Source organism: Xyrauchen texanus, chromosome 10, assembly GCF_025860055.1.
Source record: "Xyrauchen texanus isolate HMW12.3.18 chromosome 10, RBS_HiC_50CHRs, whole genome shotgun sequence".
NCBI classification, from domain to species: domain Eukaryota; kingdom Metazoa; phylum Chordata; class Actinopteri; order Cypriniformes; family Catostomidae; genus Xyrauchen; species Xyrauchen texanus.
The window spans coordinates 4139606-4164250 of record NC_068285.1 but is presented as its reverse complement, the minus strand read 5'-3'; the positions used below and the strand labels follow the sequence as shown (position 1 = coordinate 4164250).

At 42.1% G+C, this 24645-nt stretch overlaps 1 protein-coding gene across 7 annotated transcripts; it reads left to right on the top strand.

Annotated features, from left to right (window-relative positions):
* Positions 1-1328: 1328 nt before the first annotated feature.
* Positions 1329-23711, top strand: LOC127650765 (RNA-binding motif, single-stranded-interacting protein 3-like). 7 transcript variants are annotated; one of them, XM_052136393.1, is made up of 14 exons: positions 1329-1786; positions 5123-5277; positions 6630-6688; positions 8202-8293; positions 13369-13526; positions 13950-14029; positions 14195-14283; positions 15883-16037; positions 18523-18619; positions 19037-19087; positions 19273-19362; positions 19808-19882; positions 22052-22180; positions 22296-23711. In XM_052136393.1, the coding sequence occupies exons 1-13, from the start codon at positions 1712-1714 to the stop codon at positions 22148-22150; spliced, it is 1275 nt and encodes a 424-aa protein (XP_051992353.1). In that variant the 5' UTR covers positions 1329-1711; the 3' UTR covers positions 22151-22180; positions 22296-23711. The 7 variants fall into 7 exon arrangements, with proteins under 7 accessions (XP_051992353.1, XP_051992354.1, XP_051992356.1 ...); XM_052136394.1 differs by having other exon boundaries at positions 22052-22198; XM_052136396.1 differs by having other exon boundaries at positions 15883-15926; positions 22296-23710.
* Positions 23712-24645: the final 934 nt, after the last annotated feature.

The following is a 24645-nucleotide window of genomic DNA, read 5'->3' as shown; positions in this document are numbered from 1 at the left end:
GTGTGTGTGTGTGTGTGTGTGTGTATGTATGTGTGTGAGTGAGTGTGTCTGTGTGTGTATGTGAGTGTGTGAGTGTATGTGTGTATGTGTCTGTGTGTGTTTGTGAGTGTGTGTGTATGTGTGTGTATGTGAGTGTATGTGTGTATGTGTCTGTGTGTGTGTATGTGTGTATGTGAGTGTGTGTGTATGTGTGTGTATGTGTGTATGTGTCTGTGTGTGTGTATGTGTGTATGTGAGTGTGTGTGTATGTGTGTGTATGTATAAAATAGACATTTAATCATGATAAAGAAGCTGTACCACTATTTTTTTTTCATACATTTTCACTAACTAAAACAAAACGCGGAACTGCTGGTTTTCTTAAAGAGACAGTACCATATTAGCACTTGTTCTGAAAATACGTGTAAATACTTTTAATTAGTAAATAATGAGCATGAAACATGCAATATGTATATTAGCCGGCATGCTTTATTGTTTACATGCACAATATTTCCGAATACATTTGTACTGTATACATGTTAATATTGCTGCTGTCTACCAAAATATCCAAAATGATCAAATAAAATTTGTCACATTAATATTTCCTGTATAATTTAACAGCAATAATCTGTTCTTATTGCACATTTCACTCTCACTTGGCCTGGTTTTATATTTGTTGTTGATGATGAATATCCCTCATAAATAATACTTCTGTATAATATTTATCCTTTGGTACATGTCTTTAGTGTTGTGTGGAGCATTACTGATGGTGCTCTGGGGTTAGTTATAGTAAAAAAAAGGTTGGAGACACTGATCTAAGCTAATGAACCACAATGTATGACAACAATTGTGTCAGATTTTATTGATGATATGAAATATGTTATTTTATAGTAATCTTGACTGACCTTTCTGCCGATAACATCACACAGATGCGGTTAGTAAGTGATTTTTATCACGGTAACATCATGTTCATATTGTTTACATCTTGTGTCTATACTTTTGAATGTTTACAGATGAAACCCCATTGACTTCCATTGGACGTGTCTCACTGGAACACACGTGTGCTTTTATTAAAGAAAAGGAGGGACGGGTTGAACATTTTCAAATTGTTCCTCTAAAAACAACTGCCACAGTAAGGTCCGCGTCTGCCGTTGACTGTGCTAAAAGATTATTGCAAAGCAGTTGTAGTGTGCATGTGCTGAATGTGTCTGTAAAGAGCACTGCAGTTTTATATATGACCAGTAGAGAGATCTACCCCCAATAGACTCTCTCTCTCTCTTACAGTTAGTGAAAGAGAAGGCACATCAATTGCATGAAACAAGCCCACTAAACCACCCTGTCACAGAGAGAGAAGCACGCAGATTTTTCTCCCAGCAGGAAACTCACGGATCACATACGCTGCTCTCACACATACACGCATGTGTCTCCAACGACAGACGGAGCACATGCTTACTCTCTCTCTCTCTCAACCTGTCAGAGAGACGTGTGTGTCTGCGTCTCCTCCCCCTCTCTCTCATCTCTCACTTCTCTCTTTCTCTTCAACACTTCATTCTTCTATTCTCTCCTGAGGATACAGGACGGCCACCTGTCTTCTTTTACTCTCTCTCTCTCTCTCTCTCTCTCTCTCTCTCTCTGTGGCTTTGTTCTGGATTATCGAGTTGGAATATCTCTGGAGTTCTGTCATCTGTGGACAGCATCATCTCTCATTGTGTTCTTGGGACTCTCTCTGATTTTCATGGGAAAGACACTGGAGCAGCACCCGATGTACCCGCACTACACCTGTTATTACCCACCATACACACACAGCAAGGTACTAACCTGACTCGACTTGCTCATGTCGACTCATCATCTCTCTCTCTCTCTCTCTTTCAATTGATTAACTGCCTGGCTTTTACACTGAACAGTTGACAGTTGTGCATGCGTGCCTTTTTCAAAATCGAATTGTTAGGTACTGGTTAAGGCTGGGTATGAATTAAAGATTTGCTTCGATTCTGATTCACAAGCTGTTGATTCAATTTAGATTTTGATTCATTAAGGTATATTTCAGTTCCCTATCTGTCACACTCAACGTTGTGTCAAAGTGGTGGCACTAGGGGTCGACCTTGTGAGCCCCAAAAACCTCTGATGTTTGAGAAAAGGCCAATGAAAATTGACGAGTGGAATTTGCATGCCACTCCCCCAGATATACGGGTATAAAAGGAGCTTGTGTGCAACCACTCATTCAGATTTTTTCTTTGGAGCCAAGTGGTGTTGATGTATTCCACTGCCAATCTATTTGCATCTGAAGAAAGCAAGCGACCTCTGCTGCTGTTGGATTTCATGGCGCATTACAGCGGTTTAGATCATCCCTGAGTGCTTAGACAGTGCACGTTGAGCGCTAAAAGAGTATATTTTGCCCTAAAAAAGTATATATTCCCTAAAAGAGCAGACACTGATGGAAAGCGTCTTTTTAAAGATGCCTTTCCGGTTATGTGTATTTCCTGGTTGCGGTCGTAATCTCTCTGCTTCTGACGGTCATGATTGCTGTCTTATGTGTCTGGGCTCCAGACAAGCTGAGACAGCATTCATGGATGGTTCATGCCCGCACTGCGAGAGTATGGCCATGGCCACGTTGCGATCACAGCTTTCCTTACTCAGAGGGAAAGCTGCTCCACGTCCTGTTTCTTCTACCCGTGAGCACAAGAACACAACGGTTAGCGTTGGGGGCGATTGGGGGACTTCAATGGAAATAACTCTGTGGGGTGAAAACCCACGGACCTCCCATTCCCCAGCACTCTTGTGCACCCCCGTTGAGTTCTGGGATGGTGGTGAGGTGAGGATGTGAGGAGACTTGCGGCACATTTGGAGGTGGTAGACAGACCACTCCATCACCCGGTGGAGGGCCGGAGGTAGAATCCTTGTTTCCTTTTTTAAAAAAGAGTGCTTTCCTCACTCTCTGTGTCATACACTCGGTGATTTCGGCCATCGTTGTTATGACAGCCATGCATCGAGCATTTACGGCCAGGGCGTTGCAGGTGTGGGTTTCCCACCTGCACGCACCTGGCCACAACACACACACCCATGCACAGGTGGTTGTGGCTGACTATGAGGACGCTCAGCCTCCTCCCCCATCACTGACCAGTCCTACGTTGGGTACACGTTCCAAGGTAAGTGCCTTAACGTCTCTCCCTATACAGTAAGATCGGGACACGAGGCCCCCCGACGTAGCACTACCTGCCCAGCTCCACCACGAGACCCATTCCGTGGGTACAACAACAGCGGTCATCCCCTTGGTGCCCCTCGCCCGAAGTTAGGAGGCGTGGTTAATGCTCTCTAACACATCATGATGGCTGGCCAGGACAATTCGACTCAGCTACGCAATTCAGTTTGCCAGGTGCCCACCCAGGTTCGGCGGCGTCCATTTCACCTCGGTAGGTGGCGAGGACGCCACTGCCCTATATGTGAAAGTCACGGTCCCTCTGCAGAAGGATACGATAGAGCCTGTCCCTCAGCTGACATGAAGGGCGGCTTCTACAGCCACTACTTCATCATGCCCAAGAAAGGTGGTGGGTTGCGTCTGATCTTGGACCTGCGGGCACTGAATCGGGCCCTGTACAGGCTTCTGTTCAAGATGCTCATGCAGAAGCACATTCTATCATGCATCTGGCACCGAGATTGGTTTGTGGCGGTAGACCTGAAAGATGCGTGCTTTCGTGTCTCAATACTGCCTCGTCACAGACCATTCCTTCGAGGGTCGTGCATAGCAGTACAAGGTCCACCCCTTCGATCCCACCAGGGTCCTGGTGCTCAGCCACATCAGCTGATTAGGGCTTCAGGTCAACTGGGAAAAGAGCAAGCTCGCCCTGTTACAGCGACTCTTTTCTAGGGATGGAGTTGGACTCGGTCACTATGACTGCACGTCTCACTCTTTCCTCTATATTTTTCTCAATTTCCTGTTTGTTCCAAAGTGTCAAAAGCTCCTAGTAAATACAATTGACAAGGCAAACATGAATAGCCCATCTATAATGACCCAAAGATTATTTTAACCTATTCCTCCACTGATGCACGTAAAAATGGGAAACACTGAACCCAAATGCTCAGAAATAATAGTATAAAATAAGTAAACTGCAAAATACTTCTTAGCGAATGTAGGTATTAATTTTTATCTACACCAAGTTTATCTAGAAAGTTATCTAGAAATTAATAAATAAAAGTGATTAAGTTTATCTAGAAAGTACTCATTGTATATCAAAATCTTTTATGTATAGTATAATCATAAACCCCTGCAGATAGAGTCAAGGCATCATAACATTTTCCAGTTTCAATCTGGAAATGAAATTACATTATAGACATGAACAAATTTACACAGAAAAATTTAGAAAAAATAACGTTCTAAAACACAAATATGGTGTCCATTTAGTCTGCACGATTGATTGAAGTCTGAAATCTGCATTTAAAATCTGATAATCTGCATTCACCACAGTCAGTGATGTGTGATCATGTGGCGCCCTCTAGCGGTACACACTGAGCAAAGTTCTTCAAATTGATGAATTCTCAAATGTTGTCTATAGATGCAGTACCCTTGAAACATGTCACGGATCTATCTGAATCATCATGGTAATAGTGTTGGTAGAGGTTTGATTCTCCCGTAGCCTTTTCATATGGTTTGACATGAAGTGCCCGTAACTGCACTTTTTAAAGAAAGGAGACTGTTATTGTCTGATAAAGTCGGTGTATACATGCATGATGGATGATGCGGTGCTACAATCACACTCCATGTTGTTAACCTGTGACGTTCATTTGGAGCGTGAGCACATGTTCAGCTGATCAGATTGTGAGCGGCATTAAGCCAATTGCCATGAAGATTTTTCATGAACATTTCTAGATACACATTACAGACACACACCAGCCGAGAGGGAGCATAGTAGATAGGAAGAATCAGGGTGAAGTATTATATTCAGTGTGAGTCCAGAGGAACAGATTGGATCCACACGGCTGCATTTGTTTGTAAATGGGTTTCTCTGACTTTTTTTGCAGTCCAAAACTCAAACTGAAGCAATATGGCATAAAAAGGCAGGAGTGTGAGATGGAGAATTATGAGTTTGAAGGTAATGAATTTAAACCTTCCTAAAGTCAAGTTTAACCACGCCCTCTCTTTGTCCACCAGCCCTATGTCCCTCCCCCTCACCCGATGGCTCCGCCCAGTCCAGACAGCTCCAGCTGTAGTCAGAGTGCTGTGGAACAGCTCAGTCAAACCAACCTGTACATACGAGGACTTCCACCTGGAACTACCGACCAGGACCTCATCAAAATCTGCCAACCGTGAGTACAGACAAACACACACAATTAGTTAGGATGAAAATAAGGTCAATGGGGCCTATTTAAAATACTCACTGTTTCAAAACTATAGAATATTAAGAATATGTGTTTTAACTTTGTTGCCATGACGATGTAATGCCATAAACCCTAAAACGACTGTAAACATGACGATTTGTTACATTAAGAATGAATGTTAAAGTTCTTTTATAAAATTATAAGCTTCACTTCTTTAAACACTTCACTTCTTAAAAAATTGGCCCCATTGACTTCCATTGTAAGTGCCTCAATTTAACACAGATTTATGCTTTTTTTTTATGAAAAGATGGAGGAGTCAAAATTAATTTTGTGGTAACATTATGCCAAAAATGCTATTGATTGAGCTTGATTTTTTAAACACAGATTTAGCATAAAATTCTCTAAACGTTTGTGCAATGAGTCTGACTAGTTATACCTTGGAAATGGTCAAACCTGTAGCACTACGGGACACTAGCATAAGCACTAGCAAACCTCAAGCGTTATCAAAAACATTTTGGTCTTTAGATTACATTCATTTAGCTAGTTCACTGCAAATAGAATGTAAGCATGACAAAGCACCTGCACCTGCTCACTCCTCTTTGATGTTTCTGCCTCTTCATCACCACCTGCAAACTGCTTACATATAGTTATATATTTATATTTATGCATTTGGCAGACACTTTTATCCAAAGCAGTGCACTTATTACAGGGACAATCCCCCCGGAACAACCTGGAGTTAAGTGTCTTGCTCATGGACACAATGGTGGTGACTGTGGGGATCAAACCAGCAACCTTCTGATTAACAGTTATGTGCTTTAGTCCACTACACCACCACCACAAATCTGTTATTTTAGAACACTTTGCGCCATCAGCCAATAAAGCATTTTTCTTTTTTTAGCGCACCTTCTAGCTCATCCTGCGGGTAGAACAGGAGCGTCACAATGGTGCCGTGACCCGGATGGGAGTGAGGTTTGGGGTGGGGGTAACAGTGACCAGCTGATAGATAGCTGTGCAATGTGTATAAACCTCACTCTCCTGACCTCAAGAGGTGCAATAGCGAATGACGCTAGTGACTGTAGCCTTTAGCCTCCTTGTTAGCGCACCCGCCTTCCATGTCAGAGACGCCAGTTCGAGTCCCGTATGGAGCGGGTAGAACAGGAGCGTCTCAGAAACAATAGATGCTCATTTTGGACTGGAGAGGAAGATTTGAGTTCTGAAACTTACTGTTTGATTTTATTGTACAATGTCCTCTTGTACTGTATCTCAAAATATCTAGGAAAAGATCATTCCTCATGACATGACCCCTTTAATATTTGCATTAAATGTGTCATGTTTTACAGATATGGGAAAATTGTGTCTACAAAAGCCATTCTGGACAAGAACACAAACCAATGCAAAGGTAAAAACACATTATAACAACATAAACAAGCACTATTATATCTAATATTATATTGAATGCATCTGTCTGTTCCCTCATAAGTTGCTTTTCACGTTTATGAAAAGAAAGCTCCTCTACAACACGAGTGAAGAGTCGTTGTGATGTCTCTCAGTAGATGTGTCTGATGAGGCTTTCATTGTCTGAGAGTTTGTCCTTTAGAAGAACAGAGACTGTTTGTAATAGAATACTAGTGCATACTGCACAGTATATACTGTATACTTCACGTGTGACAGCAGTGTTCAATCGTGAAAACACAATAAATCGTTTCTTTAACTAGCTTTTCTCTCTGCCTCATTGTCACTCTTAACTTTCCACTCATATGAATTTTTCCCAGTGTGTCCGTGAGGAAGGATTTGAGGATTTGAGCTGTGAAGAGGGTTTTATAACCTATTTTCTCTCTAATTAAACCTTCATCTATCCTGGATAACAGGTCGGCGCTGACGGCTTTAATCCAATGTTGTGTGTGTGTGTGTGTGTACATTTAATCTACCATGAAATTTTAATTACCACCAGTGTGACCCATAACTGCCGATACTGCCCTGAGAATGAAGGTGTGATTGAAAAACAGAATAAGAAAGGGAAAGTGTGAGGGGTTGTGGGAGAGAGAAATCGCTCATAAATATCTCATAACTCATTAATCAGGTTTGCAGGTTTCCTCTCTGCTCGCTCTCTGATGGATGAGGTCACGAGGAGTCGAAAACACAACGGAAGAAAGTAAATTCTGACAATGAGGTCTCTTTGTCCTAGTTCTGGACTGGGCTGTTGTCATGGAAAAGAGAGTTTAGATAGAACAGCCTGATCTAATTTTTGCTAAATGAATTTACGTGCAATTTTACACTTTTTGCTGCAGTTTCCCAGTGAAATGTCCAGCGGGGGGGCACCAAAAGCGAGTGAAATGGTGTCGTAATCGGACGAGATTTTTAAGGTGAACATTAGATGGAGGTTTAAATAAGTAAAATGTACCACCCTATCCTAAAACTTTAACCTTAACCTAACCAATAGTGTTCTAAAACATAATGAAAATTAAATTAAATGTAATGGTAGGTGAACAAAACAGATGTGCCTAAAAATGTAAAGCACATTGATGCAACCACGTCATTTCGTGACGCTTCTATGTCAGTTTCATCTCACGTGTCAGCTTGTGGACTTGGCTGGTCTCAAACCAGATCGAACCACATTATAGCGACAACAAGGAGGTTACCCCATGTGACTCTACCCTCCCTAGCAACCGGGCCAATTTGGTTGCTTAGGAGACCTGACTGGAGTCACTCAGAACACCCTGGGATTCGAAATAGAAAACTAGAAAAATCCAGGGGTGGTAGCCAGCATCTTTATCACTGAGCTACCCAGGCCCCTGTTGCCCGTCTTTTTTTACCTAACACGGCATCTATAAAATGTAGCTGGATGTGGTGCAATGATCATTACAATGATTTGGTGTGTGTGTGTGTGTGTGTGTGTGTGTGTGTGTGTGTAGGTTATGGTTTTGTGGATTTTGACTGTCCGTCTGCAGCACAGAAGGCCGTCTCCTCTCTGAAGGCTGCAGGTGTACAGGCACAGATGGCAAAGGTAAGACCGAGATCTTCATCCTTCATCACTGTGTGTAAACTTGTTCTGAATTTTAGCATATTCAGTCACTGTGGCACTGTAAATACACAGCTCTCTGGATTACTTGATTGTGATTGGTCAATGGTGGCATTCTGTAGTTAAATATTTCCGTATAATTGCACTGAATTGTAATTGACTGTTGTTGCAGTGAAGTGATTTCCTACATAGCTGTGCAAGTTCTGTGCTGTCTTTCATCTTGTATAATGAAAAACTAGGGCTGTCGATTTAACACATTAAAAATGAACGCAATTAATCATGTCCCCCGGACTTCCTTCATCAGTTAAGGAAGTTCAACCTACCACAGGTGCTGCTTATACAGTTCTACACTGCCGTCATTGAGTCTGTCCTCTGCACTTCAATAACTGTCTGGTTTGGTTCAGCTACCTAGTCAGACATCAGAAGACTTTAATGGATAGTTTGGACTGCTGAGAGGATTATTGGCACTCCCCTACCCACCCTGCTAGAACTGTACACATCCAGAGTGACAAAGTGCTGGTAAAATCACTCTTGACCCCATTATCACAGCACACTTCCATTTCGAGCTGTTGCCCTCTGGCCGGTGCTACAGAGCACTGAGAACCAGAAAAGCCAGGCAGAGTAACAATTTTCCTAAGGCGGTAAATGGAAGTGGAGCGTAGTTCTAGCGGGAAGACCAGCAGGTGTACATCATCACATCATTAGCTGGGTAACTCCTAGCCAATCGCACGTAAGCCATTGCTTTATAAGTCTGCTCACAATCTATCACATTGCTGTTTCGGTGTGCTAACACTGCTACCTCCTCCACCCCACCACCACCAGTTGAGCCCTGTCCCTGCAGGGGGGTAGGCTCCTCAAACCTGCCTCCTATCTCCGGCAGGACATGACGGTTCCGGGTACAACTCCCTCGGACTGCCGGACGGGGCCTACGCCAAAGAGAGAGACATCACCTCCCGTTTTACATCTATCAAATAAATGTCATCTCAAACTTCACTCAAGCCTGCGTGTCTTCCCGATAGAAACGTTATCAGTGAAAGCACCATCTTTCTTTAAAAACCTTAAATCATGAATTCAATTTGTACATTCAGGGTAATAATCCTCAAACTGTACTCCAGGAATCCCTTTAGTCTCTTGAAGGAATTTGCTATATTAGACTATATATCACGGTCTGATATTCATTATAATTTTGTGAATAAATATGAACAATCAGATGTATTCGAAGCCGTAGAATCACCCTTGTCTGAAATCATATTTTCTGCCTCGCTTTTGTCTTTTTTTACTTACTTATTCGCCTTGCTTTGACAGATTTGTTTCTTTTGGTGGGGACTTCACAACATCACCAGACTTGTCCTGTTTATCAGTAATTGACAGTATCTGTAGGTACAGGAGGGTCACTGACCATGTTAGTGGGCTCGACCGCCGCGGGTTCAGCCACAGTGACAACCGGCACGGAAAAAAAGCCCACAGTATTCTCAGCCACTGCGGGTTCACTTGATAGAGTCTCGACTTCACCCAGCACGACAGTAACTATCTCATTCGTAGCAGGCGCAACGGTGGCCGCTACGACAGACTCGGCCTCAATGGAGCGTTTTCATCTATTTTTTCAGGACAAGCATGTACCACAACCAAAGCCTTTCATAATAATTTCAGACATTGCATAAACCGTATAATCAACTTTGACGATAAAGGACAGGTTAAGCATGTCAGCATTATTTTTCAGAATCATGCAAACCTGTCTCTGAAAAGACACCGTAAAGACAGAGCAGTTTTCCCAATGGGAGAGACTAACTCACCAAAGAATGACAGTTCATCTGTTACTAACGGAGGGATGTTCGACAGAATAACTTTTCTGGAAGAGCTACTAAGAGGAAGCACAGGTATGAGTGATTCGTTAATCACAACTCCTGTTTGAACAACCTCATTGGCGTTTTCGTTCGTGTTTAAAAAGAGAACAATTGCGTTGTTCATTCTAGAGGCCGAACATTTTTTGTTGTGTCCCACCACATTCCCCACTGCTAGACTACACTCCTCAACACTGACTGACAGAGGTCAGTTTTCTTGATTGATTGCACATGGAGAGATGGTCTGAAGTCGTCAGGGGTCGTGGAGATTTGTGTTGTGCATCCGCTCGATACCGCTGACCTGGAGTCGACAAACTCTCATGAAACCAACACGAGGAGAGACAGAACTCGGGTTCAAGATGAACGGATGCTGATCAATACTATCTACATACAGTTTAATCCCAAATGAGTCAATTGTTGACTCAAGTGTAGAGCTAAAACATGAATGTGGATATCACAGCTCAGATCAATTGCTCCTGGAAGGATTTGATTAGAAATGTTTGAGTTCATATTGAGATCTCTGACTTCTATTGCAGAATTACTTTCTATTCTATCTGGCAAATCTGAGCACATGAAGAAATATTCTCATATGTTCATCTCCTTCATCTGCATTTCTCTCCAATTAACGGCTGCCATCTGAATCTAATTAGTATAATTGCGACAGCAGGGGGTTCTGGGAAACTCAAGGACAGACAGGTTGTGGTTAAACTTGTAAGCTAACACAAAATCGACCCGCATGTGAGCAAACAGTCCACACACAAACATAACGAGAGATTGGATTACTTGTCTGGATAGTTTCATCATAATTGGGTGATTAGTTTGAAGTGTGTATGTTGTGTAGGAGTTTTCCATTAGCCGTTATGAGCCGTTTCCATGAAGACGAGCTCTCTACAACACACACACACACACACACACACACATGTTGGTGCAGCTATCCTTATGAGGACTCTCCACAGACATAATGATTTTTATTCTGTACAAACTATAGATTCTATACCCTAACCCTAACCCTACCCCTAAACCTAACCCTCACAAAAAACTTTCTGCATTTTTACATTTTCAATAAAACATTGTTTAGGATGATTTTTAAGCGATTTGAATTATGGGGACAATAGAAATGTCCTCATAAACCACATTTATAGCATAATACCCTTGTAATTACTAATTTGTAACCTAAAAAAATGTTCTCATAAACCACATAAACAAGCCCACACACACACACACACACACACACACACACACACACTCACTGGAGCTCAACTCTACTTGATCAAATCAACATTATCTGTGAGCAACAGACACGATTCACCATGATTTTATAATCAGTAATAAGTCATATGTGCTATAAAGGTAGATTAGGTCAGACGAATTAGAAAGTGTGTGTGTGTTTGTGTGTGTGTGTGTGTGTGTGTGTGTGTCTGTTTGAGTACGTGTGTGTGTCTGTGTGCGTTTGTGAGTGTGTGTGTTTGTGAGAGTGTGTGTGTGTGTGTGTCTGATTGAGTATATGTGTGTGAGTGTGTGTGTCTGTGTGCGTTTGTGAGTGTGTGTGTGTGTGTGTGTGTTTGTGTGTGTGTGTCTGTTTGAGTATGTGTGTGTGTGTCTGTGTGCATTTGTGAGTGTGTGTGTGTGTGTGTGTATTTGTGTGTGTGTCTGTTTGAGTATGTGTATGTGTGTGTGTCTGTGTGCGTTTGTGAGTGTGTGTGTGTGTGTGTGTGTGTCTGTCTGTGTGAGTGTGTGAGAGTGTGTGTGTGTGTGTGTCTGATTGAGTATATGTGTGTGAGTGTGTGTGTGTGTGTGTGTGTCTGTGTGCGTTTGTGAGTGTGTGTGTGTCTCTCTGTGTGAGTGTGTGTGTGTGTGTCTGATTGAGTATAGGTGTGTGAGTGTGTGTGAGTGTCTGTGTGCGTTTGTGAGTGTGTGTGAGTGTCTGTGTGCGTGTGTGAGTGTGTGTGTGTGTGTGTGGTGGTGTAGTGTCTAAAGCACATAACTGGTAATCTGGTAATCAGAAGGTCGCTGGTTTGATCCCCACAGTCACCACCATTGTGTCCTTGAGTAAGACACTTAACTCCAGGTTGCTCCGGGGGGATTGTCCCTGTAATAAGTGCTCTGTAAGTCACTTTGGATAAAAGCGTCTGCCAAATGCATACATGTAAATGTGTGTGTGTGTCTGATTGAGTATAGGTGTGTGAGTGTGTGTGAGTGTCTGTGTGCGTTTGTGAGTGTGTGTGTAAGTGTCTGCGTGAGTGTGTGGTGTAGTGGTCTAAAGCACATAACTGGTAATCTGGTAATCAGAAGGTCACTGGTGCTGGTTCGATCCCCACAGTCACCACCATTGTGTCCTTGAGTAAGGCACTTAACTCCAGGTTGTTCCGGGGGGGATTAACCCTGTAATAAGTGCACTGAAAGTGCATAAATGTAAATGTGTGTGTGTGTGTGAGAGAGAGAGAGTATGTGTGTTTGTGTGTTTTTGTTTGTTTTGGGTATTTTTGTTTTGTAGTATTTTTGTTTGTTTCTGTTGTTGTTTGAATTTGTTTTGTTGTATTTTGTTTGTTTTTGTTGTTGTTTTTATTTGTTTTGTTGTATTTTTGTTTGTTTTTGTGGTTGTTTGAATTTGTTTTGTTGTTTTTGTGTTTGTTTCTGTTGTTGTTTTTATTTGTTTTGTTGTATTTTGTTTGTTTTTGTTGTTTTTTATTTGTTTTGTTGTTTTTTGTTTGTTTCTGTTGTTGTTTTGTATTATACTTTTGTTATTACAATTACTGCACTAGGTCAGAGAGGAACATGATGGACTTTCTCATGTGTTTGTTTGAATGAGGTCTGTCCCTTCATGAGATATTACGAATATATAATATAAACATATAAAAGTTTAATACAGAGAGATGGAGGAGATGAGAAATGAAATCGGGAGATTTTAACATCATTCTAATGTTCAGTGCTCGTGATCAGACACATTATTGATGTTATTACTGGAGAAATATCAAATAATAAATTCATCAAATATTATGTGATCTAACAGTCCAAAAACAACTCATACTGACCTAATTATGTATTAAAATAACATGTTTAATATTAAAGTACCATTATAATGAAGTTCTGTTGCATATGTAGTAGGTTAAGAGTTTATTGGTTCACTAATATGAATATTTACCTGCACATTGTCATTAAATAAGACTAATATGTTTAACACAGGTTAACTTGCCCTGGAATCTGTGTGTCTGTCTGTAGCAGCAGGAACAGGACCCCACTAATCTGTACCTGTCTAATCTGGCCGTCTCTATGGATGAGCAGGAGTTGGAGGCGGTGCTGAGACCTTTCGGTCATGTGATCTCCACACGGATATTACGAGATGCCAACGGGATGAGCAGAGGGGTCGGATTCGCCAGGTACACAACAACAGCCTGTGGGATAGTTCACCCAAAAATGACAATTCTGTCATCATTTACTCACCCTCATGTCGTTCTAAACACAGAAGAAGATATGAGTCTCAAGTCACCATTCACTTTCATTGCATCTTCATCCATACAATGAAAGTGAATGGTGACTGAGGCTAAATCACTAGATATATGAGTACATGTGACAGGGCGGGGCCGGATCGTGATTCTACACACCCGGTCCCGTATCGGGCTCCACCGCATGAAGAATACTAACACGCGGATCACCCGATGGTATCTGGCCCTCCTCCCTGTCACAGTAAATTAAGTGAGAATCTTCATTTTTCAGTGAACTATTCCTTCAATATTTCTTTTAGTATCTACTGTGTGTTGTATTACTGTCATGTGTGTAAATATGTTGTTGTTTTTCTTCAGAATGGAGTCCACAGAGAAATGTGAAGTTGTCATACAACACTTGAACGGGAATTTTCTCAAAATGCCACCAGGCATCCCAGGTGACCTCTCTCTCTCTCTCTCTCTCTCTCTCTCTCTCTCTCTCTCTCTCCTGAAATTCAATCAAGCTTTATTGGCATGACTGTTGTACAGTATTGCCAAAGCAATAGTTATACAGTTGTAATATTTCCTCACCTCTCTCTCTCTCTCTCTCTCTCTCTTTGTAGCTCCATCTGTGCCGCTGCTGTGTAAGTTTGCTGATGGTGGTCAGAAGAAGAGACAAACTCCACTGAACGGCCGAGTGTGGAGAGAAGAGGTGAGATCACACACACACACACACACACACACACACACATGTAGTGTTTCCATGTTTTATGGGGACTTTCCATAGACATAATGGTTTTCATACTGTACAAACTTTATATTCTATCCCTAAACCTAACCCTACCCTAAACCTAACCCTCACAGAAAACTTTCTGCATTTTACATTTTCAAAAACATCATTTAGTATGATTTATAAGCTGTTTTCCTCATGGGGACCGACAAAATGTCCCCACAAGGTCAAAAATTTCAGGTTTTACTATCCTTATGGGGACATTTGGTCCCCACAAAGTGATAAATACACGCTCACAAACACACACACACTCACACTCACACACACACACACACACACACACTCACACACACTCACACACACATACACACACACACATACACATGTTGTTTCCATGTTTTATGGGGACTTTCCATAGACATAATGGTTTTTATACTGTACAAACTTTATATTCTATCCCCTAAACCTAACCCTACCCCTAAACCTAACCCTCACAGAAAACTTTCTGCATTTTTACATTTTCAAAAAACATAATTTAGTATGATTTATAAGCTGTTTTCCTCATGGGGACCGACAAAATGTCCCCACAAGGTCAAAAATTTCGGGTTTTACTATCCTTATGGGGACATTTGGTCCCCACAAAGTGATAAATACACGCTCACACATACACACACACACACAGAAAAACACACTCAAACAAACACACATACACTCACAAACACACAGAAACACCTACACACACACACTCACACTCTCTCACACACACACAAAAACACACACACACACACATACTCAAACAGACACACACACATACAAACACACACGAACACACAAATACACACACATACACACATGCTCACAAACACACACAGACACACACATACTCAAACAGACACACACACACACATACTCAAACAGACACACACACACACACACATCCAACACACACGAACACACAAATACACACACATACACACGCTCACAAACACACACACATACTCAAACAGACACACACACATAAAACACACACACACACACACACACACACATAAAAACACACACGAACACACACGCTCACAAACACATACTCAAACAGACACACACACACACCCATACACTCACAAACACACACAAACACACACACTCACGAACACACACACACACACCCACACACATACTCAAACAGACACACATCCACACACACACAAACACACACACACATACAAACACACACGAACACACACACATACACACACAAACACACACACACAAACACATACTCACACAAACACACACGCTCACAAACACAAGTATAAAAAAAAGAGTATTTTTTTAATTAATATGAAGTTATTTGAATTCATGTATATGAAGATTTTTTGGGGCCAGAACTAACTCATGATATGGTGTGACTGAGTCTGAGACTGTTTGAGTGCTCAAATGATGAAACATGCCACGATGAGCAGAAATAGGATTATTAAACCACCAGAGAAAAAGAGACAGACAGACACTCTTCAGTATGTTATTGTGTGTTAACTGCTCTGTCTGTCTCTCTCTCTCTCTCTCTCTCTCTCTCTCTCTCAGACAGGAATGACACTCACATACGATCCTGCTGTCATGCAGAACGGGTACATCTCTCACACACACACACACAGACAGGAGGAGTGGTCGTCTCTCCAAGACGTGTATTCCGAATGCAGGAAATCCTTCACTTCCTGTTTATTGTGTCTGCTTCCTGTGTGTGTACACCCTGTCTGGTCAAAGATCTTTCTTGAAGAAAAGCAAAGCTCAAATGATTATTTACAGCCACTGATCACACTTTTGAGTGCCGCCTGCAAGAGAAACACAAATCCACATATTCAGCACCATCAGTTTAATTTCAGTAAAATACAGCACCCTCGTGTCACCATTACCCCCATATCATCATCACATTCGTGTCACCATCACCCACGTATAACCATCCCCCTCTTCTCACCATCACCCTCGTGTCACCTTTACCCCCATGTCACCATCACATTCGTGTCACCATCACCCCTGTGTAACCATCCCCCTCTTCTCACCATCACCCTCGTGTCACCATCACCCCATGTCACCATCACCCTTGTGTCACCATCACCCTCTTGTCTCCATCACCCTCTTGTCACCATCACCCTCTTCTCACCATCACCATCACCCCCTTGTCACCATCACCCCTGTGTAGCCATCCCCCTCTTCTCACCATCACCCTCGTGTCACCATCACCCCATGTCACCATCACCCTTGTGTCACCATCACCCTCTTCTCACCATCACCATCACCCCCTTGTCACCATCACCCCTGTGTAACCATCCCCCTCTTCTCACCATCACCCTCGTGTCACCATCACCCTCTTGTCTCCATCACCCTCTTGTCACCATCACCCTCTTCTCACCATCACCATCACCCCCTTGTCACCATCACCCCTGTGTAACCATCCCCCTCTTCTCACCATCACCCTCGTGTCACCATCACCCCATGTCACCATCACCCTTGTGTCACCATCACCCTCTTGTCACCATCACCCTCTTCTCACCAGCACCCCCTTGTCACCATCACCCCTGTGTCACCATCACCCCCATGTCACCATCACCCTCTTGTCACCATCACCATCACCCCCTTGTCACAATCACCCCTGTGTCACCATCACCCCCATGTCACCATCACCCCCATGTCACCATCACCCTCTTGTTACCATCACCCTCTTGTTACCATCATCCCCGTGTCACCATCACCCCCGTGTCACCATCACCCTGTGTCATCTTCGCTCCCTTGTCACCATCAACCCCGTGTCACTATCTCCCCTGTGTCACCATCGCCCCCATGTCACCATCGCCCCTGTATGACCATCACCCTCTGTCAAAATCACCCCTGTGTCACCATCACCCCTTGTCACTATCTCCCCCATGTCACCATCGCCCCCATGTCACCATCACCCCCTTGCCACCATCACCCCGTGTCACCATCACATTCGTATCACCATCACCCCCATGTCACATCACCCTCTTGTCAACATCACCCCCGTGTCACCATCCCCCATGTCACCATCACATTTGTTTCACCATCGCCCTCATGTCACCATCACCCCCGTGTCACCATCACCCCCGTGTCACCATCACATTCGTATCACCATCACATTCGTATCACCATCACCCCATGTCACATCACCCTCTTGTCAACATCACCCCCGTGTCACCATCACCCCCATGTCACCATCACCCCCGTGTCACCATCACCCCCATGTCACCATCACCCCCGTGTCACCATCACCCCCATGTCACCATCACCCCCATGTCACCATCACCCCCGTGTCACCATCACATTCGTATCACCATCACCCCCATGTCACATCACCCTCTTGTCAACATCACCCCCGTGTCACCATCCCCCCATGTCACCATCACATTTGTTTCACCATCGCCCCCATGTCACCATCACCCCCGTGTCACCATCACCCCCGTGTCACCATCACATTCGTATCACCATCACATTCGTATCACCATCACCCCATGTCACATCAACCTCTTGTCAACATCACCCCCGTGTCACCATCACCCCCATGTCACCATCACCCCGTGTCACCATCACCCCGTGTCACCATCACCCCGTGTCACCATCACCCCCATGTCACCATCACCCCGTGTCACCATCACCCCCATGTCACCATCACCCCCTTGTCACCATCACCCCGTGTCACCATCACATTCGTATCACCATCACCCCCATGTCACATCACCCTCTTGTCACCATCACCCCCGTGTCACCATCACCCCCATGTCACCATCACCCCCATGTCACCATCACCCCCGTGTCACCATCACCCCCATGTCACCATCACCCCCATGTCACCATCACCCCCATGTCACCATCACCCCCATGTCACTATCTTCCTCATATCGTTCCAAACCCTTAAGACTTACTTTTGTGAAACACAAATAAATATTTAATTACACACTTATTTTTGCCAGAAAAGGAAAGCAAAAAACAGCATCAATAACATCTAACCTCATCTTGTGATCAAACATCCTCAATGAGTTTTTACTGGAGCTGATTCATTATTTTGAGAGTGAATCAAACAAAGTGAATTATTTCTTCTGAAGATTTGTAAAAGTTACTTTTAATGTGGTTTTACTTCATAGATTGAGGCAGTTAAATGTCTCTTTGTTTACAGTCAGATAAGCTCTGTCTCTATTCTCTCTCTCTCTGTAGGTTGTACTCTTCTCCATACTGTTTCACTACAAGCCGAATGATTGCACAGTCTTCTATCACTCCATTTATCACCGCTTCCCCTGTTTCTACATATCAGGTGAACATTTGTGTGACTCAGCTTTACTGACACTTGAGATTTCACCTCGTGACAGAAATGATATGTACTGGAGTTTCAAAAGCACTCACCCGTGAGATATTCTGCAGTATAATTTCATCAGATTTCACAGCAGCTCATTAATGAATTCAGTGTCGACATTAGTTCATCACATTAACTGTGTGTCGTAACCTGTTCTCCTGTGAGCTGGAAATGCATTGAGCTCGTGTTTAACCTCGTTAGGGACAGACACGTTCACCTCTTAATAATCATTACAAACATGTCCAAAACATCATTACACGTGAGTGTGTGTGTGTGTGTGTGTGTGTGTGTGTGTGTGTGTGTGTGTGTGTGTGTGTGTGTGTGTGTGTGTGTGTGTGTGTCTTTAGTGTGTTTTGATTGTTTTAATGTTCCTCACAGGTTCAGAATTCAGCGTGGATGCCACGGCAGCAGTATGTTATGCAACCAACAGTAAGACAACCTCTGACCTCTGACATTTCTTCTGGGGTTTTTGCATGATGGGTAACGTTTCCATTTATTTTGCTCATGTTTGCACAATTGTCTCGATCATGAAAGTCGTGAGGTTTTTATATGTAATAATTTGGTGTTGTGTAAACACTTGCTTACTTTAGTTGATCTGTCTGTCTCTTCATAAGGATGCATTAGAACACACTATTATATCAGCAGCTGCGACGACTCCACGATCACAACAGATGAACCAGCTCACACTGGGATCTGCTGCTAATGTGACTGCAAACTTTTACAACTTTTAGACTCTTCCTTTACATACTGACCAAAAGTACTGATAAAATCATCAACAATGGGTTTTGTCCATAAATGCTTTTTGCATGTGTCTTTAAACGATATTAACGGCACGCAGGCATCATGCACATGAACAAGAATGTCTGTGGATGAAATCTAGATTTTGTCCTGCTATAGGAGGTATCAGTGACTACTTTGGTTAAACCTGTCACCATGGTAACATGATCTAGTTGGATTGCATAGATGAGGTTTTGTTGAAATTGCAAGAATCCCTTGATAGTCTTTGAATCATCTAAAGGAAGGGGTTGGGAATGACCCATCAGAAAGCTGCTTTTCAGTGTTTGTGAATGTTTGTCACTCCATGAGAAACTTTCAGACAGAATGAGAATTGCACTTGTGGTTTATCCCGGTCTGATCCGTGTGTTTCAGTACATCACAGCACCTATGCAGGGAACATTCATCCATCAGTTCACACCTGTGCCTCCATCTACACTACCTGCTGAGGTAAATAACACACAACCATTTTTGCATGTACAGAAATGATTGTTGTACTCCACTCTGCTGCATGTGTTTGAATGGGAGTGAATGGAGCGCGGAGTGCTGTACGACCGCCCCTTTAGAGTCGGAGGACCACGGTTCAAGTCCGGCCATGAACTCAAGCTGATATGTGACATTACAGAGTCATAGAAGCGGCACGAAGGTGGTTGCTTCAGAAAATGGGCTTTTTAATTTCAGCTTCTGCATTTTAGAACACTAACGGACATCTTTTAGGCGTTGATTTGGTAAGGATGTCTGTTGTACACATCTCATTTATATTTTGAAACATTATTGGTTCGGTTCAGGCAAAACTTTTAGGTTGGGGTGGTATGTTTTAAAAACTAAAATTCACCTTAAAACCTCGTCTGAATACGACTCCATTTTACTCGCTTTTGGCGCCCCCAGCTGGACATTTTACTGGAAAACTGCAGCCAAACGTGTTGTACAGCACGTACATTTTGAATTGCAAAAATGTTGCCATGTTCATGTACATTTCATGAGATCAGGCTGTTTACATGCACTTTAAAAGCTTGTTTGCAGTCAAGCAATAACCCGAACCCTTGCGGCAATAATTCGCCTTTTACGTCCAACTATGTGTGACTAATGTCAGACTAACAGACCTCAGATGATGCGATTGTAGCTACATTTAAAAACACACATTTTGCGGTTTAGTTGACAACCATTTATGACCATAACCACTTCATTTATGTCATACGTGTTACTCTGGTTCATTTCCTGATCTAAACATAAAATTGTCTGATGTCTGGACTCCATATATAGGGGTTTATTTGAAGATAAATTAATGCCTAAAGGATTTGCATGCTCAGAGTAAGATTTGTGCAAGAGTAAATTCATTTGTATTGGCAGAGAATGTTCATCAAATCAAGGTGCAACCTTGTGAAAAAAAATATTTGCAATATTTGAATGCTTTTCAGTCGGCCGTTATCCCTCTTGAGGTCTAATTAGCCTGATTAGGGGCCGGGTGTGCAGAATCACGAGCTGGACCCGCCCTCCGCCCTCCGCCCTCCGCCCTGCCACAATGGACATGGCCTTATTATTTGAGTATAGAGATAAATGCAGCATACTTGCATACACTTTCAGTTTTAGCTGTTTAGATGAAATACCTCAAGACACCTCAGACTTGTAGAAGACTAATGGCAACATTCAGTATGACAACTATATGAAGGGAAGTCTTGCCCTTAAATTAAGAGCCAAATTGCCTTTTTGTAGGCAAAAGCATCAGTTTTCATTGAATTGCTTAAGCTTGAGCTTTACCTGGAATATGTTGAAAAAGATTTAACGAGATAAAAACGCTATGTTTATGAAAAACATTTTGTCATATTTAATTTGCCGTGTTATTAAAACACGCGTGTACATGTAGACTTTCCAATAGGGTCATTCCATCTCAATTCAACCAGTTTTCTTGCTCTTGAAAATCAAGATTTTGACTATATTGTTTTTATGTGAATAAATAAGGATACATTTCAAGTTTCAAAATGATTTGTACTTCAGACTTAGAAATACAAGCTTCATACTATGTAACCCACATTTGGCTTTCCACCATTGAAAATGTGTACAATTTCAAGAATTTAAACATATTGAGAGCCCCATATCTCTGCGATTTAACCATATAAGGACTTACAAATTATGAAACAAAAAGGAAAGTTTGTTCTGAATCAGAATCTAAAAGGATATTAAGATATCTTTAAGATGTCTGGAGTTATAGGCACTCCAACTTTGGAAAAACAACACAAAAATTTGTTTTTTCTCATTTTTGGACTCACACCATTGACATATAATCCAACAAGAGGTGCTGAAGTCAACTGGTTTTAGTAATAGATCTGCCTATCTCTGTGTAAAAATAAAATCAGGATACTGACACCTTTCAAAGTGTGTTTTTTTTACCTGTAGTTTTGCTCCAAATTCATAGGTGAAATGGCCAAATTGACCCTCTTCTACAAAACAATTGATTACCCCGTAAATATCGATCCATGGCATTTCATATTTTGGTTTTCACCATCATTTAGGTGTATCTTTCTTCAGAAAAAATCCCCAAAAATCTAAAATGTCATTTAAAAAAACATGTGGTTGATTTGGCATGGAATTATTTATGATGATGTCATTTCCTGTTCTCAGGCTGTAGTAACAGAAGCCTCGTCACACGGCTCTCTCCTCACAGGACGTCCACACACAACAACAACAACAACAACAACAGATCACCATGGAAACCAGTGACCACATTCAAACCTACTCCTACATCTCCAAGTGCGCACTGCACCCTGTGTACTGTACCCTACACCCTTGAGCATCTTGTGATTTTATTGTTTGCTTGTCTGTCTCTCAGTTCATTTTCTCTGTTTTCTCGTTGTGCTGTCATCAGATATCATCTTGAGGTGATGAATGTAAGTCCCCGTTGCCTTCTGATTGAAACGAGACGTTCGGCACTGAACACCAGGGCAAAGAATTGAACTTCCAGTTGACATCAGCACCAAAAATAGAGACTTGTTAGTTTCCTACCTGGACTAAAAGAAGCGCTCAGCAGTGTCGATGGGAAAGGCGATGAGGTGTTTTATGTCTATTGGACTGGCGCTTTCTTCAAAGACTTCAAACAGTTGCTTTTGTGGATAAATGAGGTTTATATTGTGAAATTAGAACATGGATCGTCTTCCTCAGATATTAAGCTAGCAATGGTCTTTGTCCATTGATTTCTGTCAGTTTTGTAGGAATTTGCATTACAATCTTGTGTTAAATTTCACTTTGAATCATGTGTAAATCATTACGACTTGACGACTTTTATTCATGACATTGAAGGAAAATCGATCAGAATGTTTTTCAATTGAAGACGATTTGGGTAATTATCATTTTTCCTGTAACAGATTGCATCTTTTACTTTTACCAGATTTGTCACATTTAAGTAAGAAAGTACAACCATATGCTGCGTCATGCCTCTATATTGTATTTATGTGTTCATTTCAGTTTTTGTCACTTTTGATTGTTATTTTACACACACTCCAAATATATATTTGATCATTTACACATTTCAATTTCTTGACAAAATGACACCAAATTGAATTGGTTAATCTTTAACACAATTAAATGAATAAAATGTTAATAAATGTACGTTTTATTAATATTATTTTGTTAAAGATTTTGTCAATTTAAATGCGTGAATCTTAAAATGAGTCTGTAAAATAGCATTGGATTTGCTGTTGAACACGTTGATGTTTAATATGTTGTTAACGTGCTTTGCTTGATACATACAGAATAGGGATGATTAGAAATGGAAAAAGAGTTGACGAGAATGGCGCATTAACTCTTGCAGTTTAAAGCAAAAGTAGAAATATGTCGATTTATTATTGCTGTGCTTGACAGAAAGCACGTTGACAACTATTTTTAAACCAAAGGCGAAGAGATGTTCTCAAGTTTGCAGCTTTTCATGATTTTATCTTGACTTAGTATCCAGTTTTATTATTTGCTCCTGTCTGACTCGAAATAAACCAAGAACTGTTACTGTGTTATATGTACTTAGGGCTACATTAAAAAATATATATATAATATATTTTCTTTAATTATGGCATTTCAATTTCATAGAAAAATTCCATCAAATTAAATGTAGTAATCTTTAATAAAATGCAATAAAAAAACTAAAGACAATTTAATGGAATTTTGTTCTGAAATTCAAATGTGTAAATCTTAAAAATGGGCTTAAGTATTGTTTTGAGTGCAGTGAAACTTTAATGACATTGAGATGACAATGTGCAGTTAGTTAAAGATATAAATGGAGTTTTCTTGTAATTAGTTAATAAATAAATCCAATGAAAATTGCATTTCTTATTTCCCAATACTTCTTCCTTAAATGCACTAAAATAATCCTTAATGGAACCATTAAAGCCGAAAGTATACTTCAGTTTTGACGGGAACAAATAGCGTATGGGTTCAGTCGAATGCTCACCTTTCAAAGCATATGTCACTTGACTGTGAGTGTACACAGGTGCTTGGCACACACGGGTATGTGCTACGACTGCTATGAGATGCTGGACGATTTCTCAAGAGTTTAGACCCATAAAGATGTCTTTATAGTCCTTCAGACTCGATGCAGATGTCCACTAACCTCCTCATGCACTCTTAACATAAACATCCACATTTCCACCTTTTTCCACCTTTGTCTCCTGTTGTTTAGAGGTGATTACATCTGCTTCTAGCACTTCCTCTTGAGAGAAATGGCTCAATTGTGAGTGTTGCCACCTTGTGGACCCAGTAATTAGTGCGATTAATTCCAGAGTATGTGCGGTCCGAAATATATGGATGGACGCATTTAGTGTTTGAGCACTCTACGTACACATCTGACCGAAGTATAATTTGAGCTTAAGAAATCAGCCAATGATTAAACAAGAAACACATGTATAAGATCAGTTCAGGCAGAGGAGCCCAGGGCCAACCATCTGGAGTCGGAGGAGGCCACGGCCGACCGCCAGGAGTAGGAGGAGGCCACGGCCGACCGCCAGGAGTCGGAGGAGGCCACGGCCAACCGCCAGGAGTCGGAGGAGGCCACGGCCGACCACAAGGAGTCGGAGGAGCCGAGGGCCGACCACCAGGAGTCGGAGGAGGCCACGGCCGACAGCCAGGTGTCGGAGGATCCCAGGGCCGACCGCCAGGAGTCAAAGGAGGCCACAGCCGACAGGAGTCGGAGGAGTCTTCTAACCCTGTCTGCTGCAGTTGTCCCCTCGGAC

Bases quoted from the DNA above. Each gene is read 5' to 3' on its own strand.
- LOC127650765 (XM_052136393.1), top strand. From the start codon at position 1,712: ATGGGAAAGACACTGGAGCAGCACCCGATGTACCCGCACTACACCTGT. The intron at 14,284-15,882 runs GTGAGATCACAC...TCTCTCTCTCAG, and splicing joins GCCGAGTGTGGAGAGAAGAG to ACAGGAATGACACTCACATA. The intron at 19,883-22,051 runs GTAAATAACACA...TCCTGTTCTCAG, and splicing joins CATCTACACTACCTGCTGAG to GCTGTAGTAACAGAAGCCTC.